This window comes from Cebus imitator, unplaced genomic scaffold, assembly GCF_001604975.1.
Source record: "Cebus imitator isolate Cc_AM_T3 unplaced genomic scaffold, Cebus_imitator-1.0 Scaffold65, whole genome shotgun sequence".
Classification (NCBI taxonomy): Eukaryota; Metazoa; Chordata; class Mammalia; order Primates; family Cebidae; genus Cebus; species Cebus imitator.
In genome coordinates, this window is record NW_016107380.1 from 5,241,855 (window position 1) to 5,263,415 (window position 21,561).

Consider the following 21,561-nt stretch of genomic DNA (forward strand, 5'->3'; position numbering starts at 1 on the left):
CTTCCCTGTGTTGGCCAGGCTGGTCTTTTTTTTTTTTTTNGAGTGCAATGGCACGATCTCGGCTCACCGCAACCCCTGCCTCCTGGGTTCAGGCAATTCTCCTGCCTCAACCTCCTGAGTAGCTGGGAATACAGGCACGCACCACATGCCCAGCTAATGTTTTGTATTTTTAGTAGAGACAGGGTTTCACCATGTTGACCAGGATGGTCTCGATCTCTTGACCTCATGATCCACCCGCCTCGGCCTCTCAAAGTGCTGGGATTACAGGCTTGAGCCACCGCGCCCGGCATGGCCAGGCTGATCTTGAACTCCTGACCTCAAGTGATGCAGCCACCTCAACCTCCCAAAGTGCTGGGATTACAGGCATGATCTACTGTGCCCGGCCATTCCATAAGCTTTCTGACCACAGTATATAGAGGGAAAGCAGAAAGGACTTCAAAGATTTTATGGGTCAGCAGAACCTTTTGCAGTCCTCACAATTTACAGACTAAGGCCAGTGTGAATCATGCATATTATGGGTCAGACTCAAGAGGATGGGCAAACCACTGCTTCTGTTCCTAAAAGCGACCAATCATTTTGGCTTCCTTTAAACCAATCTAATTTTTTAACAATAAGAAATATATCTTAAAATGTTCCTGCCAGCTCTTTATACACTGTGGCTGCTGCTTCTTTTTTCTCTGCAGTGTTCTCTCTCTTCATCAGAAGAAGAAAGATTTATTTCCATCAGGAGACCTAAAACACCAACCTCAAATGACTTCTCCGACCTTAATACTCAGACGAACTGGACCAAGTCGCTTCCACTGCCAACACCAGAAGAGAAGATGCGACAGCAAGCCCAAACAGTCCAGGCTGATGTGGTGCCTATTAACATAACTGGTATGCTTTGCCAGGCAGACAGGTTCAGAATGTACTTGGGAGAATGACTACAGTTTTTGTTATATGCTGTTAGCGTTCCATTGCTACTTCAGAGGTCAATAGCTGTGATCTGACTTCATGCTCTTTGTTTACTGAAAGGAATATTAAAACTACATATGTGTGTGTATATAACGTATCTACTGCTTGTTGGGCCAGAAGACTATGTCACCAAACATTGGTGTCAAAGAACTCAGTGGTCCAACGATTCATCTTAAGAGTGTCTCTTTTAATTAAATTGCCTGTTAGTAAGCCTTTGGTTATACGGAAACATCTTGTAAATGTGGTCCTAGGTATGAAGAAAAATTATATATTTCTCTTCTAAAGGGTTAAGTAAGGCCAGGCACGGTGGCTCATGCCTGTAATCCCAGCAGTTTGGGAGGCTGAGGCGGACAGATCACAAGGTCAGGGGTTTGAGACCAGCCTGGCCAATATGGTGAAACCCATCTCTACTAAAATACAGAAGTTGGCCAGGCATGTTGGTGGGTGCCTGTAGTCCCAGCAGCTCGGGAGGCTGAGGCAGGAGAATTGCTCGAATCTGGGATTGGGCCACTCTACTCCAACCTGGGTGACAGAGCGAGACTCCGTCTCAAAAAAACAAAAACAAAAATGGGTTAAGTAATATTTACAGATGTAAAGAAGTAATTATTTTGTGATGTTTCTGAATGATAGATTTTCTAGAAATTGTAAAGTAGAAAAAAGGAGACATTATTTAAGCGAAATTTCTTATGCATGTAAAATTTTCAAAATATGTTATATTAAGCTGGAATACAAATATTAATTGCCAAATCTGAAATTCAAGTTTGGAATATGATACTCAGCCTGTAATTATTTGTGACAAGGTAACAGCAAGTCACATAAAAGTTCAAAGATGATCTTTGATGAACTTAGGAGAGCTGTTAAAAAGTTATCAAAATTGGCTGGGCACAGTGGCTCTCGCCTGTAATCCCAGCACTTTGGGTGGCCAAGGCAGGCTGATCACCTGGGGTCAGGAGTTCAAGATCGGCCTGGCCAACGTGGTGAAACCCCGTCTCTACTAAAAATACAAAATTAGCCAAGCGTGGTGGCACGCATCTGTAATCTCAGCTACTCAGGAGTCTGAGGCAGGCGAATCGCTTGAACCTGGGAGGCGGAGGTTGCAGTGAGCTGAGAGATTGCACCGTTGTGGTCCAGCCTGGGCAAAAAAAAAGCGAAACTCTACCTAAAAAAAAAAGATATTAAAAATCTCCTGCCTTATCACCTTCATAGCCCACAAGGAGCATGAGTCAGTGGTTTGGGGAGGGTACAAAGTGCAAAATAGGCATGTGAAGAGTTAATCGCTTCAACTGTTAATTGAATTGTGTGTTCGATGGAAATAGATGACTAGTAGTGGTCATTGATAATCAGTTCATACAAAGCAGGGCGCTTGAGGCCAGAAGCTAACAAAAAAACTAGGTAACCAAAAAGAATGAGTTTTCATGAACATTTACTCTGGAAACTTGTAGCATCCTTGCTGTGCTTCTGAGGCTACTGCTGTTAGAAAGCTTTAGAAAGCTTTTTCCCATGGCATTGGTGAGCTTGTAGAGGGCTAATAGCATTTTCATAGTCACTGAAGATTTTTGTAAAACCTTACCAGATATTTAGAAGTTATATTTAGAACTCATACTTTGAATTCCATAGAAATTTAATAAATAAGTAAATGAATTATTTTCAAATCAGTATATATTTTTCCACATTTATTTTACTTAAACTGTAAAAGAAAAGCAGGCCATTTTATCCATTTTCTCTGCAAACAATGTTATTGATCTTTCTGAATATGCATTCTGTCTACCTAGATCATATTTTTTAAAGATTATTATTAAAAGTATAACTTTTAGAACAAAGTTAATGCTTATTGCTCAGTGAAATATATGGCTGCTTATTTTCTATAAGAAAATGAATTACATTATTTGATTGATCAGATGCAGCAGAAATGTAATTACATTATATATAATTAAATGCCTATGAAAATATTAGAAGATAAGAAGATTGTGCTATGAAATATGACAATCCTTAATGGAATTAAGGTGAAATGCATTATCTTGAGCTTATGAGATTTAAAATAGAGTAGCTAGAGTTTCAGGAATGAAGAATTATTTGCAATGAATTACGCTGTCACAACAGCAGACAGTGTCATGTCTCGGAGCTTTAATTCTATCCTATCTGATGACTAAGTAGAGATGAATTAGAGTTTAAAGAGAGACCTTTAAAATGCTACACATGAAAGGTGAATGACAATAAAGAAAGAGCAATACGAGTTATGTCAAAATGTAATTTACTTTTAATTGAGTGGTTAACATTTTGCAGAAATGCCAAGAGTAAATATAATACCTACTCACATATTTACTCATCTATTTTCTACATCTGTGTATTCACATGTACACACACATATATCTTAAAGAATTCGTTTTTTTAATCTGGCATAAAAAACTATAAATTTAAAATGTTCACTTTTAGTGGTTGAATTGACATAGGTTATACAGCTCCCTGCTCTTTAAATTATATATTTCTAAAGTCCTAGAAGATATTTGAGATTTAAAAAAACAATTTTCTTTAGGGAATTGTTGTGTGCTCATTAATTGGGGTGAGCATTGAGCCTCTAGTTTGATTTTCCTAGTAAGACTCAATATGGAAAAAAAATGGCAATTGCAGCCTACTACGCATAGAAGTAGAATGTTAGCACCATGAGCTGCTAGCTTGAAAACTGATTTAATCTCTTTAGTTATAGTCTTGGGGGCACTTGACATGTTCTAAAACTTGAAGAGGAAAAAATATTTAAAGTAATATGTACATATAAATATGTTCTATAATCTGCTATGTGGGATATAACAACTCTTCCACCTGGAAGATAAGGGTAGTGGATAAACATGCTTAAAGAATTTTTACAAACTGGCTTTGTACGGATGTTTGAGCTGTCCAAGTTTTTTGTTTTTTGTTTTTTTTTTTTTTAATTTAAAAGAGTTTAATTGAGCAATGAACGATTCATGAATTGGGCAGCCTTCAGAGCCAGAGTATGCCCAGAGACTTCCCAAGTTTATTTCTAAATAGTAACCATGACTGATGAATGCCATTTTTCAATTAAAGGCAGTGATTAAATTCACAGATATTTATTGAATACCTGCTTTGTGCCAGGCATTAGCTGAGTGCCACAGGGGATGTTAAAGTACATGCATCACAGTCTGTACCCTCAAAAAATGTATAATCCAGTAGAGGAGACAGACTTTTTTTAGGTCATGATGCAAGATCGACTGTTTGGTGCCTTTAATGGAGTGTGTCTTAGATGTTCATACTCAAACGGTTTGTTTCTTAATTTTCTTGGAATTTGGGTGGTTTTATCTTTTGTTTTTGTCTAGAAAGCAAAACTGGAGACTAAATGCAATTTTCTTTTATTTCTTTTTTGGAGATGGGGGTCTCTGTTGCCCATGCTGGAGTGCAGTGGTGCAATCTCAGCTCACTGCAACCTCTGCCTCCCAGGCTCAAATGATCCTCCCACCTCAGTCTCCTGAGTAGGTGGGACCACAGGCGCATGCCACCACACCCAGATACCATTTTTGTATTTTTGGTAGAGACGGGGTTTCACCAGGTTGCTTAGGCTGGTCTGGAACCCTTAAGTTCAAGTGATCCATCCTCAGCCCTCCAAACTGCTGGGATTATAGGTATGAGCCACAACACTGGCCTGAGTGCAACTTTCTGTTAATGTTGTGTCTGTTCTTAATGTCTTGGTACAAGGAGGTTTTTTCTTCTGCTGCAGGGAACTAATGAACCGCTGCAGTTGTGACTTGCCCCTCACATGTGCCATTTATGCCATTAAACGTAGTGACCCATTTTTTCACAGCATTGGCACCTTCTGCTATTTAAGGGTCTTCTCTCAGTCATTTCTGTTTTTCTCCATTAGCAACAAAGTTGTAAGCATTTGCAAATTTGCAAGCATTTATTTAAGTTTGTTTCTCCATAGGGGAAATGTATTTTGATCATTCAGATCTGTACTTTTATGCATAAAGTGATAGAAGTTTGTAATTTTTGTGTGTGTATGTGTGTGTGTGTGTGTGTGTATACACACACACACACACACACTCTTAAAAATAACTTATTGAGGAAAATAACCATTCAAAAAGGTCAGTGCTGTAAGACTTTAAACTGGCAGGTAATTTGAAGCAGACCAGCCTATAACAGATGCCGTTATATATGTATACTTTATTATTTTATGGTTTCTTACGGTTAATCAAACACATCTACATGCTGGAAGGAAAACAAGAAGTCCCATGTGGCATTCCAGGTTTGATTGCAAAGTCACCTGAAATATCTGAATTAAGATCAACTTTTAAAAGTAATTGTGAAATAGAAGCAATTCAGCTTTAATAGCAGTGCTACTGAGTCTCATTGTGGTAAAAGTACTTTATCATTATAAGGCGTTTCATTTTTCACTATAGTTGTATGTCACATCATCATGCCATCGCTATGTGACATGGAATAGTTACTACAGTCTGTCCAAATAGTCAGCCTTTTTGATTGAAGAAAAAGCTTTTCACTCAAGAAATCTTGATTAAGTTACTTATTTCAGCACCCAAGGCAAGAAATTAATGTTGATCTCTGCAGGATAACCAGATGATTAAAACATATTCATTACCGTCACCACCTTCACACTAATGTAGAGTGGTTTTGGTGACCACAGGATATATGTGAAACATTTGGCAAAATTTTGTTTTGTTAAATAACACAGAGTCACTCTTCCAGTGTGTTACTGAATTTGCATTTGCTACTCCAGCTCATTTGAAAATGAGATCAAGGTGCTTCCTTTGGAAGGACACACAGGTAGAACTTGGAAAACAGCCTTACAATGATAATGTGCTTTCCTTCCTTTTTTGCCCTTCAGTATTCATCATCATATGACTGGCTAACCTTATTAATACCTTCTTATCATTTTACAACAAGCTTCTGGAAGAAAGTGCATGGTGTCAGCTTGCTTGAAAATAACATTGCTTTGCTTGTTCTACTGCTCTGCATTAGGGGAGAATTTTGATCGCCAGGCCAGCCTTCGGCGGTCTCTAATTTACACAGACACTCTGGTAAGACGACCGAAGAAAGTCAAAAGGAGAAAGACTATTACAGGAGTCCCTGACAACATACAGAAGGAGCTAGGTATGGCTCATCAGAACTGTATTCTGTTGCCCTTCACTGCCACTCAGCCTTACTGCGCTAACCTCATCTGTGGTGCTTATCAAATCGATACATTCTGATAGCCGTTTGGTGCCCCAAAGGGCCAGCTTCCTTCCTGAATGAGGCAGTAGGTGCAAATCTTAACATCCCATGGAGAGAGTTGATTGAATTTTGGGGAGAAGGTACAAGGCTGGGGAAGAGCTTACATAAAAATGATTAACTGGGATGACAGAAATTGATAGTTACTTCATCATCGCTGTATGACATGGAACACTAGTTATTTCCACAATTAAATTTACTTTTCATTTAGATCTTAAGTTTTCATGAAATGGAAGAGTCATTCTAGGACATCAAATTACGAATATGGACTTTCACTGTAACTATAATGACACTACTGGTGGCATTTTGTCATCAGAAACAGCAGTCTGGGATTATTGGTAAATATAGATAAAATGGTCATTTATATTGGATAGTGCCTTTATTACTTTCAGTGAAACAATTTCATAGCTTCTTAATTCTTTATGTTCAACCTGTGATGAAAACAGAGAAAATGTTTTGGCTGGTGAAGAGGGTTGTTTATTTACTTACCCATTTTGTTTCTGGTTATCTAAATACATGCTTTGGATAATCCTTTTGTTTTCCTCTTTCTAGATTAACTTCCTCTTCCTGTTTTTTAATAGGGCCCAGCAAGAATGTCTGCAGAGGCATCATAGCATAACTCCTGGGTTAGGGGTAGGACTCCAGTGCCAGCCTGCTTGGTTGAACCCTAACTCTGCCACTTGCTGTCTGGGTGACCTCGGTTAACTTCATCTCTCTGAGTCTACTTCCTCATTTAACAAATGGGCTTGGTGATGTTAAGAGAACCTACCTCATAGGGTTGTTGGAAAACAATTTACGCATGTGAGGCCTTTGGTACTTGATTAGTACCTGGTACTACCATAAACCTAATAGCTACTATGGTGATTATTATAGGAAACTTAATACTACCTGTCTTGAAACATGTTCTTTCCTCTTTGGCCAACTATGGACTTATTTCCTAATAGTTACTTTCACCTGATGTTTTTATTTACTCTCGAAAGTTATACCCTAGAAACTCAGAGTCATTATTTCTGAGATTTCCAGTTAGTCTTTTAGTCAAAATGAGTTTAACCAGTAATAGTGATATGTTACAGCACCTTGAGGTTGGATGTCAGCTGCTGGGTGCTGCAGGCATTGTGCTTCTCTGTTTGTTTTCCCAAACACCCTGGCTTGAATGCGTTGTATTAGAGAGCACAGACTCGCTTTTCTTTAGCTGGCATTTTCTCCTTTACTGCTTTCCACTTTTGTAGCTTTCTGTGCTGTAGCAACAGTCAGATGAGAATAGCCTTTGCTCCAGGTAGCCACAGTGACCCAGATGGTATACAGGTGCTCGTCCTTTTCTAGAGTGGATTGGATTATTACAAACAAAGGCAAGACTGCAGCTGCTCCCGTGGGATTGTGAAGTCTGTCTTTGGTTCGTACCCCGCATGCTGCTGCTATTAGTGGGCTGGTTCCTCTGTGACTACCTGAGGTCTGCAGGCACCTTCCCTCAACCTACTTTAAGGACACAGGTGTGCTTTCTCTCTCTCCTCTCAGCTTATCTTTGCCTTATTCTTTCAGACTTTTTTTCCATTCTTGAAGTGACAGCTAACTAATTTGGAAAGTAATCTGTACTCATAGCATAGGTTCAGTAGATAGTTAATGGAGTAATTTCTTAAAGCACTTCAGCAACATTTATACTTTAACTGGTCTTTTTAGAGATGTACCTTCAAGGAGTGACTTTAAAAAGACATTTAGGACCTTTGTAAAATCAAGATAGTTTGGCCCAAATTAATATGCACATACACATAAGTATTCCATGTGCATTGTCTATATGCGTATGTATATGACACCTAGAATGAGAGTTACGAATTTTGATCACTTTTGTTACTGAACCAAACAGTATGGAAGCCAATAGCTCAGTTGCTTCTTTGATCTTACTGGAATGATCTGGCCAGGTAGGTACATCATGTCATTTGTAATTCTGGTATTTTTTACATCAGTGATTAAATCCATGGAATCCACATTCATTTCTCTTTTACATGTGACATGGAACTGCCACTAATGCTGGAGGGAAGAAAATAGCTTTCCCCACATTGTCTGGGTTGTGACTGTTGCCAGACACGAGACAGTCAATATCACTGCGGTCGATGACATGACCTAGATTAGAGCTGGAGGTCAACGGAGACAACCATATCTAAGAGCTAGCTTTTAAAAAAAGATAATTAGACAAGGACTCTTATTCTATAGATGGGGTGGTTGGAGGATTGCTGGATAGAATGAGGAGTTAACATTTATTTACAGTTTTATTTAGCAAAAGTATTGGATCATATATTTATTTGTTCTGTCCTTTCAGGACTTCTGGTTGATCTTGCCTTTTTTCCCAGTGTTTTACACTTGTAAGGACTCTGGTTTGGTAGTCTTACACTACCCAGGTAGTATATCTAGGTAATACTTACCAAATCATACCTAGATAATGATGATCAAAAACAGACACTTCATATTTTCTTTAAAATTAGTCTTGTTCTAGATATAAGACATAAGGGGGAAGTATAGCAGAGTCAAACAAATTAGACAAAAAAGAAAACGATGGCCCAAAGGAAAGGCATTCACTAGGAGAGATGCACCCTGTCTAATAGACACTGCCCAAGTTGCCAGGAGCTTTGGATTTTTAAAAAAATCTAACCATAGAGAGGTACTTCTGTGAATTAGAAACGTATATTATGCTTAATTATATGCAGTTTTTATTTTAAAATCCATAAATAATAGACGCTGGAGACTAGCCAATATATAACACTTTAAAATCAAGGTATGATATTTAATGATTACTTCCAAAGCTTATCTGGTAACCTAAAATTTGTTGCCTTTCATTTCAGTGAATTGCACATTTTGAATGTTTTCTTTTATCTTAAATCTATACAGAAATTGGCTGGGCATGTTAGCTCACGCCTGTAATCCCAGCACTTTGGGGGGCCGAGGTGGGCAGATCACCTGACGTCAGGAGTTCGAGACCAGCCTGACCAACGTGGAAAAACCCCGTCTCTACTAAAAATACAAAATTAGCTGGGTGTGGTAGCGCATGCCTGTAATCCCAGCTACTTGGGAGGCTGAAGCAGGAGAATCACTTGAACCTGGGAGGTGGAGGTTGCAGTGAGCCGAGATCACACCATTGCACTCCATCCTGGGCGACAGAGCCAGACTTTGTCTCAAAAAAAAAAAAAAAACTATACAGAAAAGTATCTGAACATCATATTATGAGGCTTCATCTTTTAGAATCATAGGATTATTTTGTATTACCCTTGGCTACTGAACCCATCCCAATACATACTCTCTAAGCAGAAAAACCCTCATTTAAAGGAATCTCTTTATGAATAATTTTTGGTAGTTTATACTAAGAAACTATCTTCTTGATAAGACTTTAAAAATTCATATCCTAAACCTTAAATAAACTAACTTGTAAATATTCAGCATCCTTAATTACATATTTTTTTTAAATTTGAAATATTAATAAAAGAAAAAGTATAAATAATTATTTTTTTACATTACTCTTGAAAATCCTATCAAGTCTGAGCAGCACCTAAGTGGCCTACACTTGTTTGTAGTTCTCTTTTTGTAACTTGTTCTGTTCTTTAATCAGGATAGACATACCTCAGGGTTATTGTAGCTATAGTTCCAGACGACTGCAATAAAGCAAATATTGCAATACAGCAAGTCCCACAAATTTTTGGTTTCCCAATGCCTATAAAAGTTATGTTTACACTTACTGTGATCTCACTAAATGTGCAATAGCATTATGTAAAAAAAAAAAAAAAATGCACAGTTTAAAAATACCTGATTGCTAAAAAATACTAACAATCCTCTGAGCCTGTAGAGAGCCTTAAGCCTTTGCTGGTGAAGGGTCTTGCCTCGATGTTGATGGCTGCTGACTGATCAGGGTGACGGTTGCTGAAGGCAGGGATGACTGTGGCAATTTCCTAAAATAAGACAACAGTGATGCTGGCTACACTGACAGACCTTTCCTTTCATGAAAGATTTCTCTTTCAAATTTTGAAAGTAGTTCTACCATGGGTAAAACGTTAGTAAACAGAATACTGTTGTAATACTGTTTACTAACATTTTACCCACGGTAGAACTACTTTCAAAATTTGAGTCAATCTCTCAAAACCTGCTGCTGCTTTATCAACTAAGTGTATGTAATATCCTGAATTCTTTGTTGTCATTTTAACAATGTTCACAGCATCTTCACTAGGAGAGCCCATCTTAAGAAACCATTTTCATTGCATCTGAAAGAAATAATGCCTTAACATTCAAGTTTGATCATGAGACTGCAGTTCAGCCACATCTTCAGGCTCCACTTCTAACTCCACTTCCTTGCTGTTCTACCACATCTGCAGCCACTGCCTTCATTTAAGTCTTGAACCTCTTGAAGTTATCTAGGAGAACTGGATCTATTTCTTCCAAACTCTTGCTAATGTTGACATTTTGACCTTCTCCCATGAATTAAAATTGTTCTTACTGTGCTAGAATGGTGAATCCTTTTCAGGTTTCCAACTTACTTTGTCCAGATCTATCAGAGGAATCACTATTATGGCAGCTTTGGCCTTACAAAGTGCATGACAAAATTAAGACTTGAAAGTCAAAATTACTATTGAAGCCATGGGCTGCCAAATGAATGTTGTGTTAGCAGGCATAAAAACAACATTTGTCTATTTGTATGTCTTCATCAGAGCTCTTGGTTGACTAGGTGCATTGCAAATGAAAGAAATCTTTTTTTTTTTTTTTTCCTAGGGAGTAGATCTCAACTGTGGACTTAAAAGTATTCAGTAAATCATGCTGTAAGGAAACATGCTATCATCGAGGCTTTGTTGTTCCATTATAGAGCACAGGCAGACTCTGTTTAGCATAATTCTTAGGACTCGAGGATTTTCAGAATGGTAAAGGAGCTTTGGCTTCAACTTTAAGTCCCCAGCTACTTTGGCCTCAAACAAGATCCAGTTTGTCCTTTGATGCTTTGAAGACAGGCATTGACTTGTAGCTCTGAAAGTCCTAGATGACGTCTTCCATTAGAAGGTCGGTTCATCTACATCGAACACCTGTTGTCGAGTATAACCACTTTTGTCAATTACCCTAGCTAGATCCTCTAGATAACTTTCTGCACCTCCTCCATCAGCATTTGTGCTTCACTTTTATGTTATAGAAATGGCTGCTTTCCTTGAACCTCATGAAACAGCCTCTGCTACCTTCCAGCCCTTCTGTAGCTTCCTCACCTCTCTTAGCTTTCACAGAATTGAAGAGAGTTAGGGCCTTGCTCTGGATTAGGCTTTGGCTTAAGGGGAATGTTGTGGCTGATTTGATCTTCTATCCAGACCGTTAAAACTTTTTGCATATCAGTAATAAAGCTGTTTTGCTTTCTTATGTGTGTATGCACTGGAGTAGCACTTTTTATTTCCTTCAAGAACTTTTCCTTTGTGATCACAGCTCAGCTAATTGTTTGGCACAAAAGGCCTAGCTTTTGACCATAGCTTTTGACGTGCCTTCCTCGCTAAGCTTAATCATTTCTAACTTTTGATTTAAAGGGAGAGACATGCAACTCTTCCTTTCACTTGAACCCTTAGAGGCCATTGTAGGGTTATTAATTGGCCTAATTTCATTATTCTTGTATCTCAGGAAATAGGGAGGCCCAAGAAGAGGGAGAGAGACTGGGCAACACTGGCCAGTGGTATAGTCAGAACATACACAGCGTTTATCAATTACATTCGCAGTCTTATGTGGGTATGATCTGTGGCTCCCCAAAACAATTACAATAGTAATGAAACAACCTCTGCTGGCTTCCAGCTCCTCGACCACTCAAGCACAACCCTCTGTGTCAGTAGACACCTGGAAGTGACCCTAGGAGTGATGGGATTCTAAGCTCCTGATGCATAATCTAACCAGGACATGGACTGGATATAGAATGCCTTTTGCTCACTCAGATAGCAGAGGATAGTACTTAAATGACAGCAATGTGCTTTTGTCAACCTCAAAGGAGAAGGTGGCACCCTGGAAGGAAGGCGCCTGGCATAAAGCCTTCTCCTTTATGAGATCAAAGATCCCTGGTCACACATCAGCATAACAGATCTAATAATGATGAAAAAGTTTGGAATATTGCAAGAGTTACCAAAATGTGACACAGAGACACACAGTAAGCACATGTTAGAAAAATGGCACCAATGGACTTGCTCAATACAGGGTTGCCACAAACCTTCAATTTGTAATAAAACGACAATTATCTGCAATGCACAATAAAGCTGAGCACAATAAAATATGCCTCTATAGCACTCATCTGTTTCCCATCATATTATGAAACTTTTATACTGTGAAAATATTGGAGAGTCTGTTTTGGGAATAGAATTTTGGTGGTCCTTGTGATAAGATATATTAATTTCTCATATGCTTTTTAAGGTCTTTAGGAAATGTTTTTATTTTAATAAGAAAGTTATACTTAGCTGAAGAGGGTGATAAAATAGATATGTTTCTATTTTTTTTTTTAGATGCCTAGAATGGTTTCACATTTAAAACTGTTACCCAAAAGTATCAGGATTTTGTTTATGGTACTTAAAGACAGTTAAAAATCTACCACTAACGCCATGCAAATACTAGTACAATTTTGCAAGAAAACAAATGTATTTGTTTATATGAGTTTAATTCCAGACATTCAAAACCCATTGTTGAATGGAATGGGTATCTTGAGTGTTTGGAACTGAACTTGTACAAACTGACAGACCAACACCAGTCAACCTCCCATCTTCTAAATTGCTAAATGGCAAAACTTTGTACCTCTTGAAAGTGGGTTTTTCTTCTATTCCTGCCCTTTTGCCCACTTTCCCTCTCTGTGAGGGATAGCTTTGTGTGTGTTTGTGTGTGTGTGTGTGTGTGTCTGTGTGTCTTCAGAGAGTTGGTACTAGGAAGAGGGTAGAGAGAGGAAACAGATCATCTTTGCTAAAAATATACATATATACATAAAGCCTCTCCATCACAGTGAAGGAGAAGGCTTTATGTCAGGCGCCTTCCTTCCAGGGTGCCATCTTCTCCTTTGAGGTTGATAAAAGCACATAGCTGTCATTTAAGTACTACCCTCTGCTATCTGAGCAAAAGGCATTCTATATCCAGTCCATGTCCTGGTTAGATTATGCGTCAGGAGTTTAGGAATCCCATCACTCCTAGGGTCACTTCCAGGTGTCCACTGACACAGAGGGTTGTGCTTGAGTCGCATTGCTCAGCAAAGCCCATGTTGAGATAGATGCTCTTGGGTCCTTGTTGGATGGAGATAACATGGGAAAGCTGTAGTTTCACTACTGTTTTTAAAGATTTGATTTGTCTTGAGGATTGACTTTTTTTCTCGGTATACTTTGGGTAAGTTCTTGTTTTTGTGATTTTTTTTTTCCTTGTAAGCTCTGTTCTTTCCAGGGTAGCTTGATATCTAACACTTTACACGTAAGGTTTACCTCGTCCATGTCCCTCTTTGTTGGCCCTTCCTTGTGTTTCTTTCTTTCTGTCTTTTTTTTTTTTTTAACATAGTATTCTCTGTTTGGTTGTAAAACTCCAACGAATAAATCGCCCTAATTTGAGGAAATGTTCACTGGATCAGTTCCTGCCGGTTTCCCCCACCAGAACACAACAGATTGCTGTTGAATTTTGAATGTCACCAACAGACAGAGAATGGCTTCAGATGGATAATGAAATGTTTGGAACACAGATGGGCCTGTAAATCAATTTTCTTTGCCTTAGAATTTCCTTCTGACATAAAGAATTAATGTAATTAACACTGTTTTATACCAGTACCCCTCAAACATGGTATCTGTGGCCCTATTGTTCAATTACTACATTCATCTGCCTTTGGGAAAGATGCGTCACTGCTTGACAGATGCTCTGTGCAGTTACCTACTGGGCGAAAGGCTACCTTGAAGACTTTATGGAAAGGTGGTTATTTAAAAGTAAATCCTCCTCTGAGCCCTCAGCAGCCTTGATCTTCAAGGATTGCCTGAGAATTCCATATGCAGCACTCAAGCCATAGGAGGATTGGAAGTACAAATTAAGAGAAGTACCTGAAATTCCTGACAAGGATTTTTATTTTAGAGCTATCAGTAACTTTTTAAATGTATTTAGGTACCTGTAAGAGAAAGGAAATTAAATCAAATTGAAAAAAAAATTTTAATTTTGTCAGAGGGGGTGAGGGTACAGGTGATGAACTATAGATTTTATTTTCAGGTAACAAGCCTCTTTTTGCTTTATCTCCAGCATCGGGCATTAGCCAAGATGATGTTGGAGGCCACTCGGTATACACTCCCGATCACTACTCGACGCTGGGAAGGTTTGATAACTATCGGTTTGCTGGGCAGCGCTCAGAAACCAGGGACTCCAGCTGTCAGACGGAGGACATGAAGGTCGTACCACCTTCCATGAGGAGAATCAGGGCACAGAAGGGGCAAGGCATTGCTGCCCAGATGGGCCACTTCTCAGGTTCCTCTGGCAACATGTCTGTGCTGAGCGATTCTGCAGGGATCGTATTCCCTTCCCGCCTCAACAATGATGCTGGCTTCCACAGTCTTCCACGTTCTGGAGCAAGGGCGAACATTCAGTCTCTTGAGCCGAGGCTGGGTCCTCTGGGCCCCGCAGGAGATATGGATGGCACTTTCCCCTGCCAGAGAGGTCACCCACAAGCAGATGAAACCTTAGGCCATTTAGGAGGTTCCTCAAGAACTGGAACACTTTTGAGACCCAAATCCCAGGAGCTGAGGCACTTCGAGAGTGAAAATGTCACGAGCCCAGCATGTGTGGTTTCTCCTCATGCAGCCTACTCCACCAGCATCATCCCAAATGCCACACTGTCTTCCTCTTCCGAGGTTATCGCTATTCACACTGCTCTGAGCGCGGGGCAGCTGGAAAGTAGAAGTTCCAGCTCATTGCATGCAAAGATAAAATCCAGAGACCACCTAATCTCCAGGCATGCTGTGAAAGATGATTATCAGTCTCCTGGTCGCCACTGGAATGAGGGTCACACCACCATTCTTTCACAGGCCTTAGACCCTCATTCCTCTGGGGCACCCACACTGTTGTCCCTCTGTGACTCGGCAGTCTCTCTAAATGCTCCAGCAAACAGGGAGAATAGGTCCCAAGCCATGCCATATAATTGTAGAAACAACCTGGCCTTCCCAGCCCACCCCCAAGATGTGGATGGCAAGAGTGAATCTAGTTATTCAGGGGGTGGAGGGCACAGCAGCTCAGAGCCCTGGGAATACAAAGCCTCAGGTAACGGAAGGGCATCGCCCCTGAAGTCACATTTAGCAACTCCTGGCTACTCCACTCCCACAAGTAACATGAGCAGCTGCAGTTTGGACCAAACATCCAACAAAGAGGATGCTGGTTCACTGTATTCCGAGGACCACGATGGCTGCTGCACATCTCTGCACACTGACTCTGGACATGGGTCTGGGAATCTGTGCAATAGCAGTGATGGCTTTGGGAACCCCAGGCACAGCGTGGTCAATGTTTTTGATGGAAGAGCTCAGAAAAACCAGGGGGACCGATCCAATTACCAGGATAAATCCCTGTCAAGAAGCATCTCTTTGAAGAAAGCAAAGAAGCCTCCCCTGCCACCCTCCCGGACAGACTCCCTCCGCAGGATTCCCAAGAAGAGCAGCCAGTCCAATGGGCAGGTGCTCAGCGAGAGCCTGATCGCCACACTCCAGCACTCGCTGCAGCTGAGCCTCCCAGGCAAGGGTGGCAGCTCTCCCTCCCAGAGCCCCTGCAGTGACTTGGAAGAGCCCTGGCTACCCCGCTCCCGGAGCCAGAGCACAGTCAGTGCTGGCAGCAGCTTGACTTCTGCCACCACCCCCAATGTCTACTCCCTGTGTGGGGTGACACCATCGCAGAGTGACACGAGCAGCGTCAAGTCAGAGTACACGGACCCCTGGGGTTACTACATTGACTACACGGGCGTGCAGGAAGATCCGGGGAACCCAGCAGGGGGCTGTTCAACCAGCAGCGGGGCGCCCACTGGGAACGGGCCAGTCCGTCATGTCCAAGAAGGGTCCAGAGCCACAATGCCCCAAGTGCCCAGTGCTTCAGTCAAACCAAAGATCATGTCACCGGAGAAGTCACACAGAGTCATTTCTCCATCCAGTGGGTATTCCAGCCAGTCAAATACACCCACAGCACTCACCCCTGTGCCTATGTTTTTAAAATCAATGTCACCAGCAAATGGGAAGGGGAAGCCCAAGCCCAAGGTTCCAGAAAGGAAGTCCTCTCTGATATCTTCAATATCCATTTCATCGTCGTCCACTTCTCTTTCCTCTAATACTTCTAACGAAGGAAGTGGCACTATGAAGAGGCTGGATCCAGCCGTGGGCTCTCCCCTGGCTCCTCCTCCTCCCGTTCCCTCTCCTCCATCCCCTTGTCCTACAGACAGGTCTCCCTTCCTTCCTCCGCCACCTCCTGTTTCAGACTGTTCCCAGGGCCCTCCTCTGCCTCACTCTCCTGTGTTCCCCCCTCCCCCGCCAGAAGCTCTCACTGCTTTCTGCTCCCCACCTCATTGGTGCCTTTCTCCTCCCCCCACTGCACTGAGCCCCCTTCTTCCAGATTCACCTGTGTCCTTGCCATTGCCCCCACCTTCCTTACCTTCCTCGGAGCCCCCACCCGCCCCACCTCTTGACCCCAAATTCATGAAAGACACCAGGCCTTCTTTCACAAATTCTGGCCAGCCAGAGTCCTCCCGGGGATCCTTGAGGCCGCCTTCTACCAAGGAGGAGACCAGCAGGCCCCCCATGCCCCTGATAACCACGGAAGCATTGCAAATGGTGCAGTTGAGGCCCGTGAGAAAGAACTCGGGCGCCGAGGCAGCACCATTGTCTGAACCAACAGCTCAGGAACAACGAACTCCGGTCGCTCCACAGTACCACTTAAAGCCATCTGCTTTCCTGAAATCCCGAAATAGCACAAATGAAATGGAGAGTGAAAGCCAGTCTGCCTCTGTGACAAGCTCGCTTCCGACGCCTGCCAAGAGCTCGAGTCAGGGTGACCATGGCAGTGCGGCCGAGCGCAGCAGCCTTGGACCTCCGAGCGCTGGGGAGGCAGAGGCTCGGCCCAGCCCCAGCACCGCCCCGCTACCAGACTCTTCACCCAGCAGGAAGCCACCCCCCATTTCCAAGAAGCCCAAACTGTTCCTGGTGGTACCACCTCCGCAGAAAGATTTTGCAGCGGAGCCCGCAGAGAACGTGAGCGAAGCCCTCCGAGCCGCGCCCAGCCCCACGAGGGGAGAGGAGGGCTCTGTGTACAGCAAAGAGGCAAAAGAGAGTTCTGCAGCCCAAGCTGTCTCTCATGCCACGCACCCTGGCACCTCAGTTCTTGAGGGAGGAGCTGCAGGATCCGTGTCCCCCGGCAGAGTGGAAGCCAATGTCCCCATGGTACAGCCCAATGTCTCACCGGCTCCCAAGCAGGAAGAGCCAGCCAAGAATAGTGCAGATGCTGGGGGCGATGGGGAGAGCTGCCTGCCTCAACAGGACGGAGCAGGTGAGTCTGGCTTCCTGGCTTCTCTCTCCTGTGTCCTCTGCCCATATGCAGCTGAACCAGACAGAGTTGTTGAATGCCCACATGTGGAAAGAACCCAGGTAGATCAGATTCATGTGAAAGCTAGCAGCATGTGGGCTTCCCGTGCTAAAACAGGTTAAGTTACCAGCTTTGCATTTTGTTATTATTATTTTTAAGATCTAGACCTAAAAGAATGGCAGAAAATAGGGGGATGGAGATGATCTGCCACAGGCTGGGTATTAAATAGCAGTGGGTAACACCTCCCAAGAAACGTTGCAACAAAATTTAAGAGAGAGATGCCGTAGGCGTTCTATACTTTAACAAAGAATGAGCTCTGGCTCTCAGGCTAGTGTCATTTTTCCCCTTCTTTATAAACTATCAAACTACAGACCCACGGCATCTCCCTGTGGTTCTCACATTGATAGGAATGGCAGGGAAGCAGCATATTTAGAAGCTTGGCTGAGGACTGAAATCATAGTCACTTGAGCGTCTTGTGTGCCTGCCTGCTTTTCCGTAGCTGGGGTGCCAGAGGCCAGCGCAGCCTGTCCATCCTCGGAGGCCTGTGACTTCCTCAAGGAAGACGGGAGTGATGAGGTGATGACCCCCAGTCGACCCAGGACCACAGAAGACCTTTTTGCAGCTATTCACAGGTATTTCACACTCCTTCCTCTGACTTTAATCTACTTTATAATTCCTTCTTTCCAAGCGGCCCCTCAATTTATTTTTCTTCCTTGAGGTTCCTTCTGTCACCCAATCATGACTTCTTAACTTTACTGTTGATTTTTTGATGGGTTCCTATAGTTTTATTTCCTCTGACTCCAATTTCTGTTTCACTGTGTCTCACTGATTTTTATGACCTTGGGGACAGAGGCTCAATGTAATACCTTCTGGTAGGTGCTGCACTTCCTGGCAAGGAGTGCAGTGTGGCAGTCATAAGACGAGTATTAGCAGGAGTGGGATTAATGCAGCTGACTGCAGTCGGATGAGGACTGCTGCGTTCCGTGGACTTAGAATGCACAGACAGCTCCACGGGACTCTCTTCCTCAGGAGGTTTTAGTTTAGTATTGTTTTCTTCATTTTACAGAAAAACCACGATCATATAGTGCCATTTCTTTGGCTGCTTAAATGTTTCTATAAAAGAGTACGTCTCTTTGAGCAGGAGCAAGAGGAATGATGTGTGCTTGTTGCTGTATACCACGAGTGCCATCTACTGGCAGCAGAAATCGTTGGGTTTAAAAACAAACGATGGTAAAATTTTCAAAATAATGACCTGAATGGTTACAGTTTTTATAGGTGTTCATCTTTAAGAGTGAATATGGTTTAGCACTAACGTTTTATTTATCGCATCACTTTTCTGATTGTAAACAGCTGAGTTCTCCCACAACAGTGTCACTGTAAGAACTAATGACTGTTTATGTGCTAGTACTTTAAGCCATAATGCTAAACCTTTGGCTTCCTTCTAGACCTCTTTACCACGATATTTCCAGGTAACTCTAATGAATGTTCTTATGTTGCCAAGGCCTTATTTTGCTCTGAATGAAGATCCTTTTTTTTTTTTTTTTTTAACCTCCTGAGACAAAGAATCAAATGATTCCTATAGAATCATTTGATTCTGTGTGTGAATGATCTTATATCAGCACTCGTTATTCTTGGAATTTCACCGAAAAGACTAATGCATAAGATGAAAAGCATAGTGCTGTACCTACCTGAAACTCTTCAGGTGGCACATAAACATGTAACTTGGTGCGGGGATAATGAAGCTGGTGAATTAATGTGCTTGTCAAGAATTATGCTCTTTACATCGCTCCTCTAGTATTGGTATAACAGATCCTAAAGACTACCCCCTTTAACATGGACTGGTTTCGTTAATCTCATTAGAAGTGAAACGGTAGTTATCCAATTATTTCTCAAAACAGAGAAATGATCAATGATGCATCCTTTGAAACTTTAGTGGCAATTCTGGAAGTTCCCACAGATGTTTCTGACTCTTAACCACGCTGGACACATAATAAGCACTCAATAAATATTTCCTGAATTAAATAAAACCAACTGGTATTTAACCATTAGAAGATTCTTCCAAGACTCAAAGTATTTCATTTAGTATGGAATGCAATGAGTTGCTAAATATACAGGCACATCTATCTATTTATAGTAGCATCCGCAGAGAAGATTTGCATTGCCTGGTTGTTCTGTGTACTAAATACTTGGTTCTAGTGAGGAAACCCAACTGTTGTGGGTCCAAATTGCTGCATATTTTTTCCCAAAAATATGCCAAAGGTTTCTTCTATATTTTGGCAACCTTCTTAAGGCACTGAAAAATGTGCGGTTTTTCTTACTAGGGCGTTACATCGACTGCAGATGTAGAAATCGGTCAGTTTGTAGTATTCAGTGTGCACATGAGAGAAGTAAAAGCCAACTGGGCCTTAGGAACGAATTGCAGAGAGAGAGCGAGGACACATGCTAATTTCTGTTGTAGCTTGGAGAATAAATTAACAGACATAGTAAAAATCTATCTGCTGTCTGTGTTTTTTAGGGCTTTATTTTTATGTCCTTTAGCACATAAGCTCATAATTTAAAATAAAGAATATCTAAGTTGAAACACAGCTTCCAAATTTTATAATGCAAATTAATTCGCTTCAGATTTAAAGCCAGATGGAAAATGTAGAACACCAGTTGAGGTGTGAAGTTTTTATATTTATTGAAGTAATTAGTTTTTAAATCAGTGTTAACTGTTTAAGCACTTTTTATAGACATCTTCCTTAAAAGTACGTATTTGTGTGTGTGTCTGTGTGTATGTATATGCAAAGAATTTGTACATTTAGATTTAATTATTTTAGTGGGCACCTGCTCTCGAGAGATGACAGTGCTTTCATAAAATCCCATCTTCTTTCTTTCTTTGTTTCTTTGTTTCTTTNATCCAGCCATACCCCCTCTGACAAAGGGGAGACTAAGGCCCTAAGGTTCCCCTCAGGACCCCACCACACAGTGGTCCCCTTTTTTTTTTTTTGAGATAGAGTCTCACTCACTCTGTTGCCCGGCTGGAGTACATGGGCATGATCTTGGCTCAGTGCAACCTCTGCCTCCCAGATTCAAATGATTCTCCTGCCTCAGCACCCTGAGTAGCTGGGATTACAGGCATGTGCCACCATGCCTGGCTAATTTTTGTATTTTTAGCAGAGACCTGGTTTCACTATGTTGCCTAGGCTGGTCACCCCATTTTCTTTCTTAATTCTGTGTCTACAATTAAAGGTCATAGTTTTAATCAAATGCAGTTGTGACTTGTTTAATGGGTCTCAGCCCTGTCTACTCTGGCCACCCTTCAGACTCTGCATTGGGTCCTTACCATTTCTCACTCTCTGCTTTAGTGGCTTCTTTTTGACCAGAAGAATGGAGATGACCCCGGGAACACCAAGCCCAGGGTAGCCAGCATGGGCCCATCCTGCCCACTGTCTTGCTATGTAAGCCGCATAAAAACTGAATCAGCTTTCTATGTGACATTCAAAGGTTTGTCAAGCACCTGCTCTATGCCTGACCGATTATGGCTGTTTCGGCAAACTGTGACCTATATGCTCTAATTCCCCCTTTTGTGATAGGAAACACAGTCAGAAGTGTTAACTTGCCCACGAGGACAGAACAAGGAAGCTTTAGCAGTGGGAGTTATGTAGCTTCTTTATTTCACTTAATCTTCACAAACCCTGCGAGGTTGGTATCTTGTAAGTAAGGAGGCACAGCATGCGTGGGTAACTTGTCCCAGGTCACTCAGCAAGAAGTGGGAAGAGTCAGGTTTCAACTCTTAATCTGTATGTACAAATATACTCAACCTTGCCCTGCTGCCCATTCTACAACTTGATA

At 41.7% G+C, this 21,561-nt stretch overlaps 1 protein-coding gene across 6 annotated transcripts in view; it reads left to right on the plus strand.

Moving 5' to 3' along the window:
• NHSL1 (NHS like 1) overlaps nt 1-21,561 on the plus strand; it is a 144,115-nt gene that overhangs the window by 118,736 nt on the left and 3,818 nt on the right. For 4 of the 6 annotated variants that reach the window (XM_017530428.2, XM_017530431.2, XM_037739210.1 and 1 more), the window contains exons 4-7: nt 684-876; nt 5,938-6,069; nt 14,422-17,691; nt 18,227-18,359. In XM_017530428.2, coding sequence (XP_017385917.1) covers nt 684-876; nt 5,938-6,069; nt 14,422-17,691; nt 18,227-18,359 — 3,728 coding nt within the window. Of the gene's footprint in view, nt 1-683; nt 877-5,937; nt 6,070-6,428; nt 6,525-14,421; nt 17,692-18,226; nt 18,360-21,561 lie in introns of those variants that run through there. The other 2 variants (XM_017530429.2, XM_037739211.1) reach the window with 2 other exon arrangements.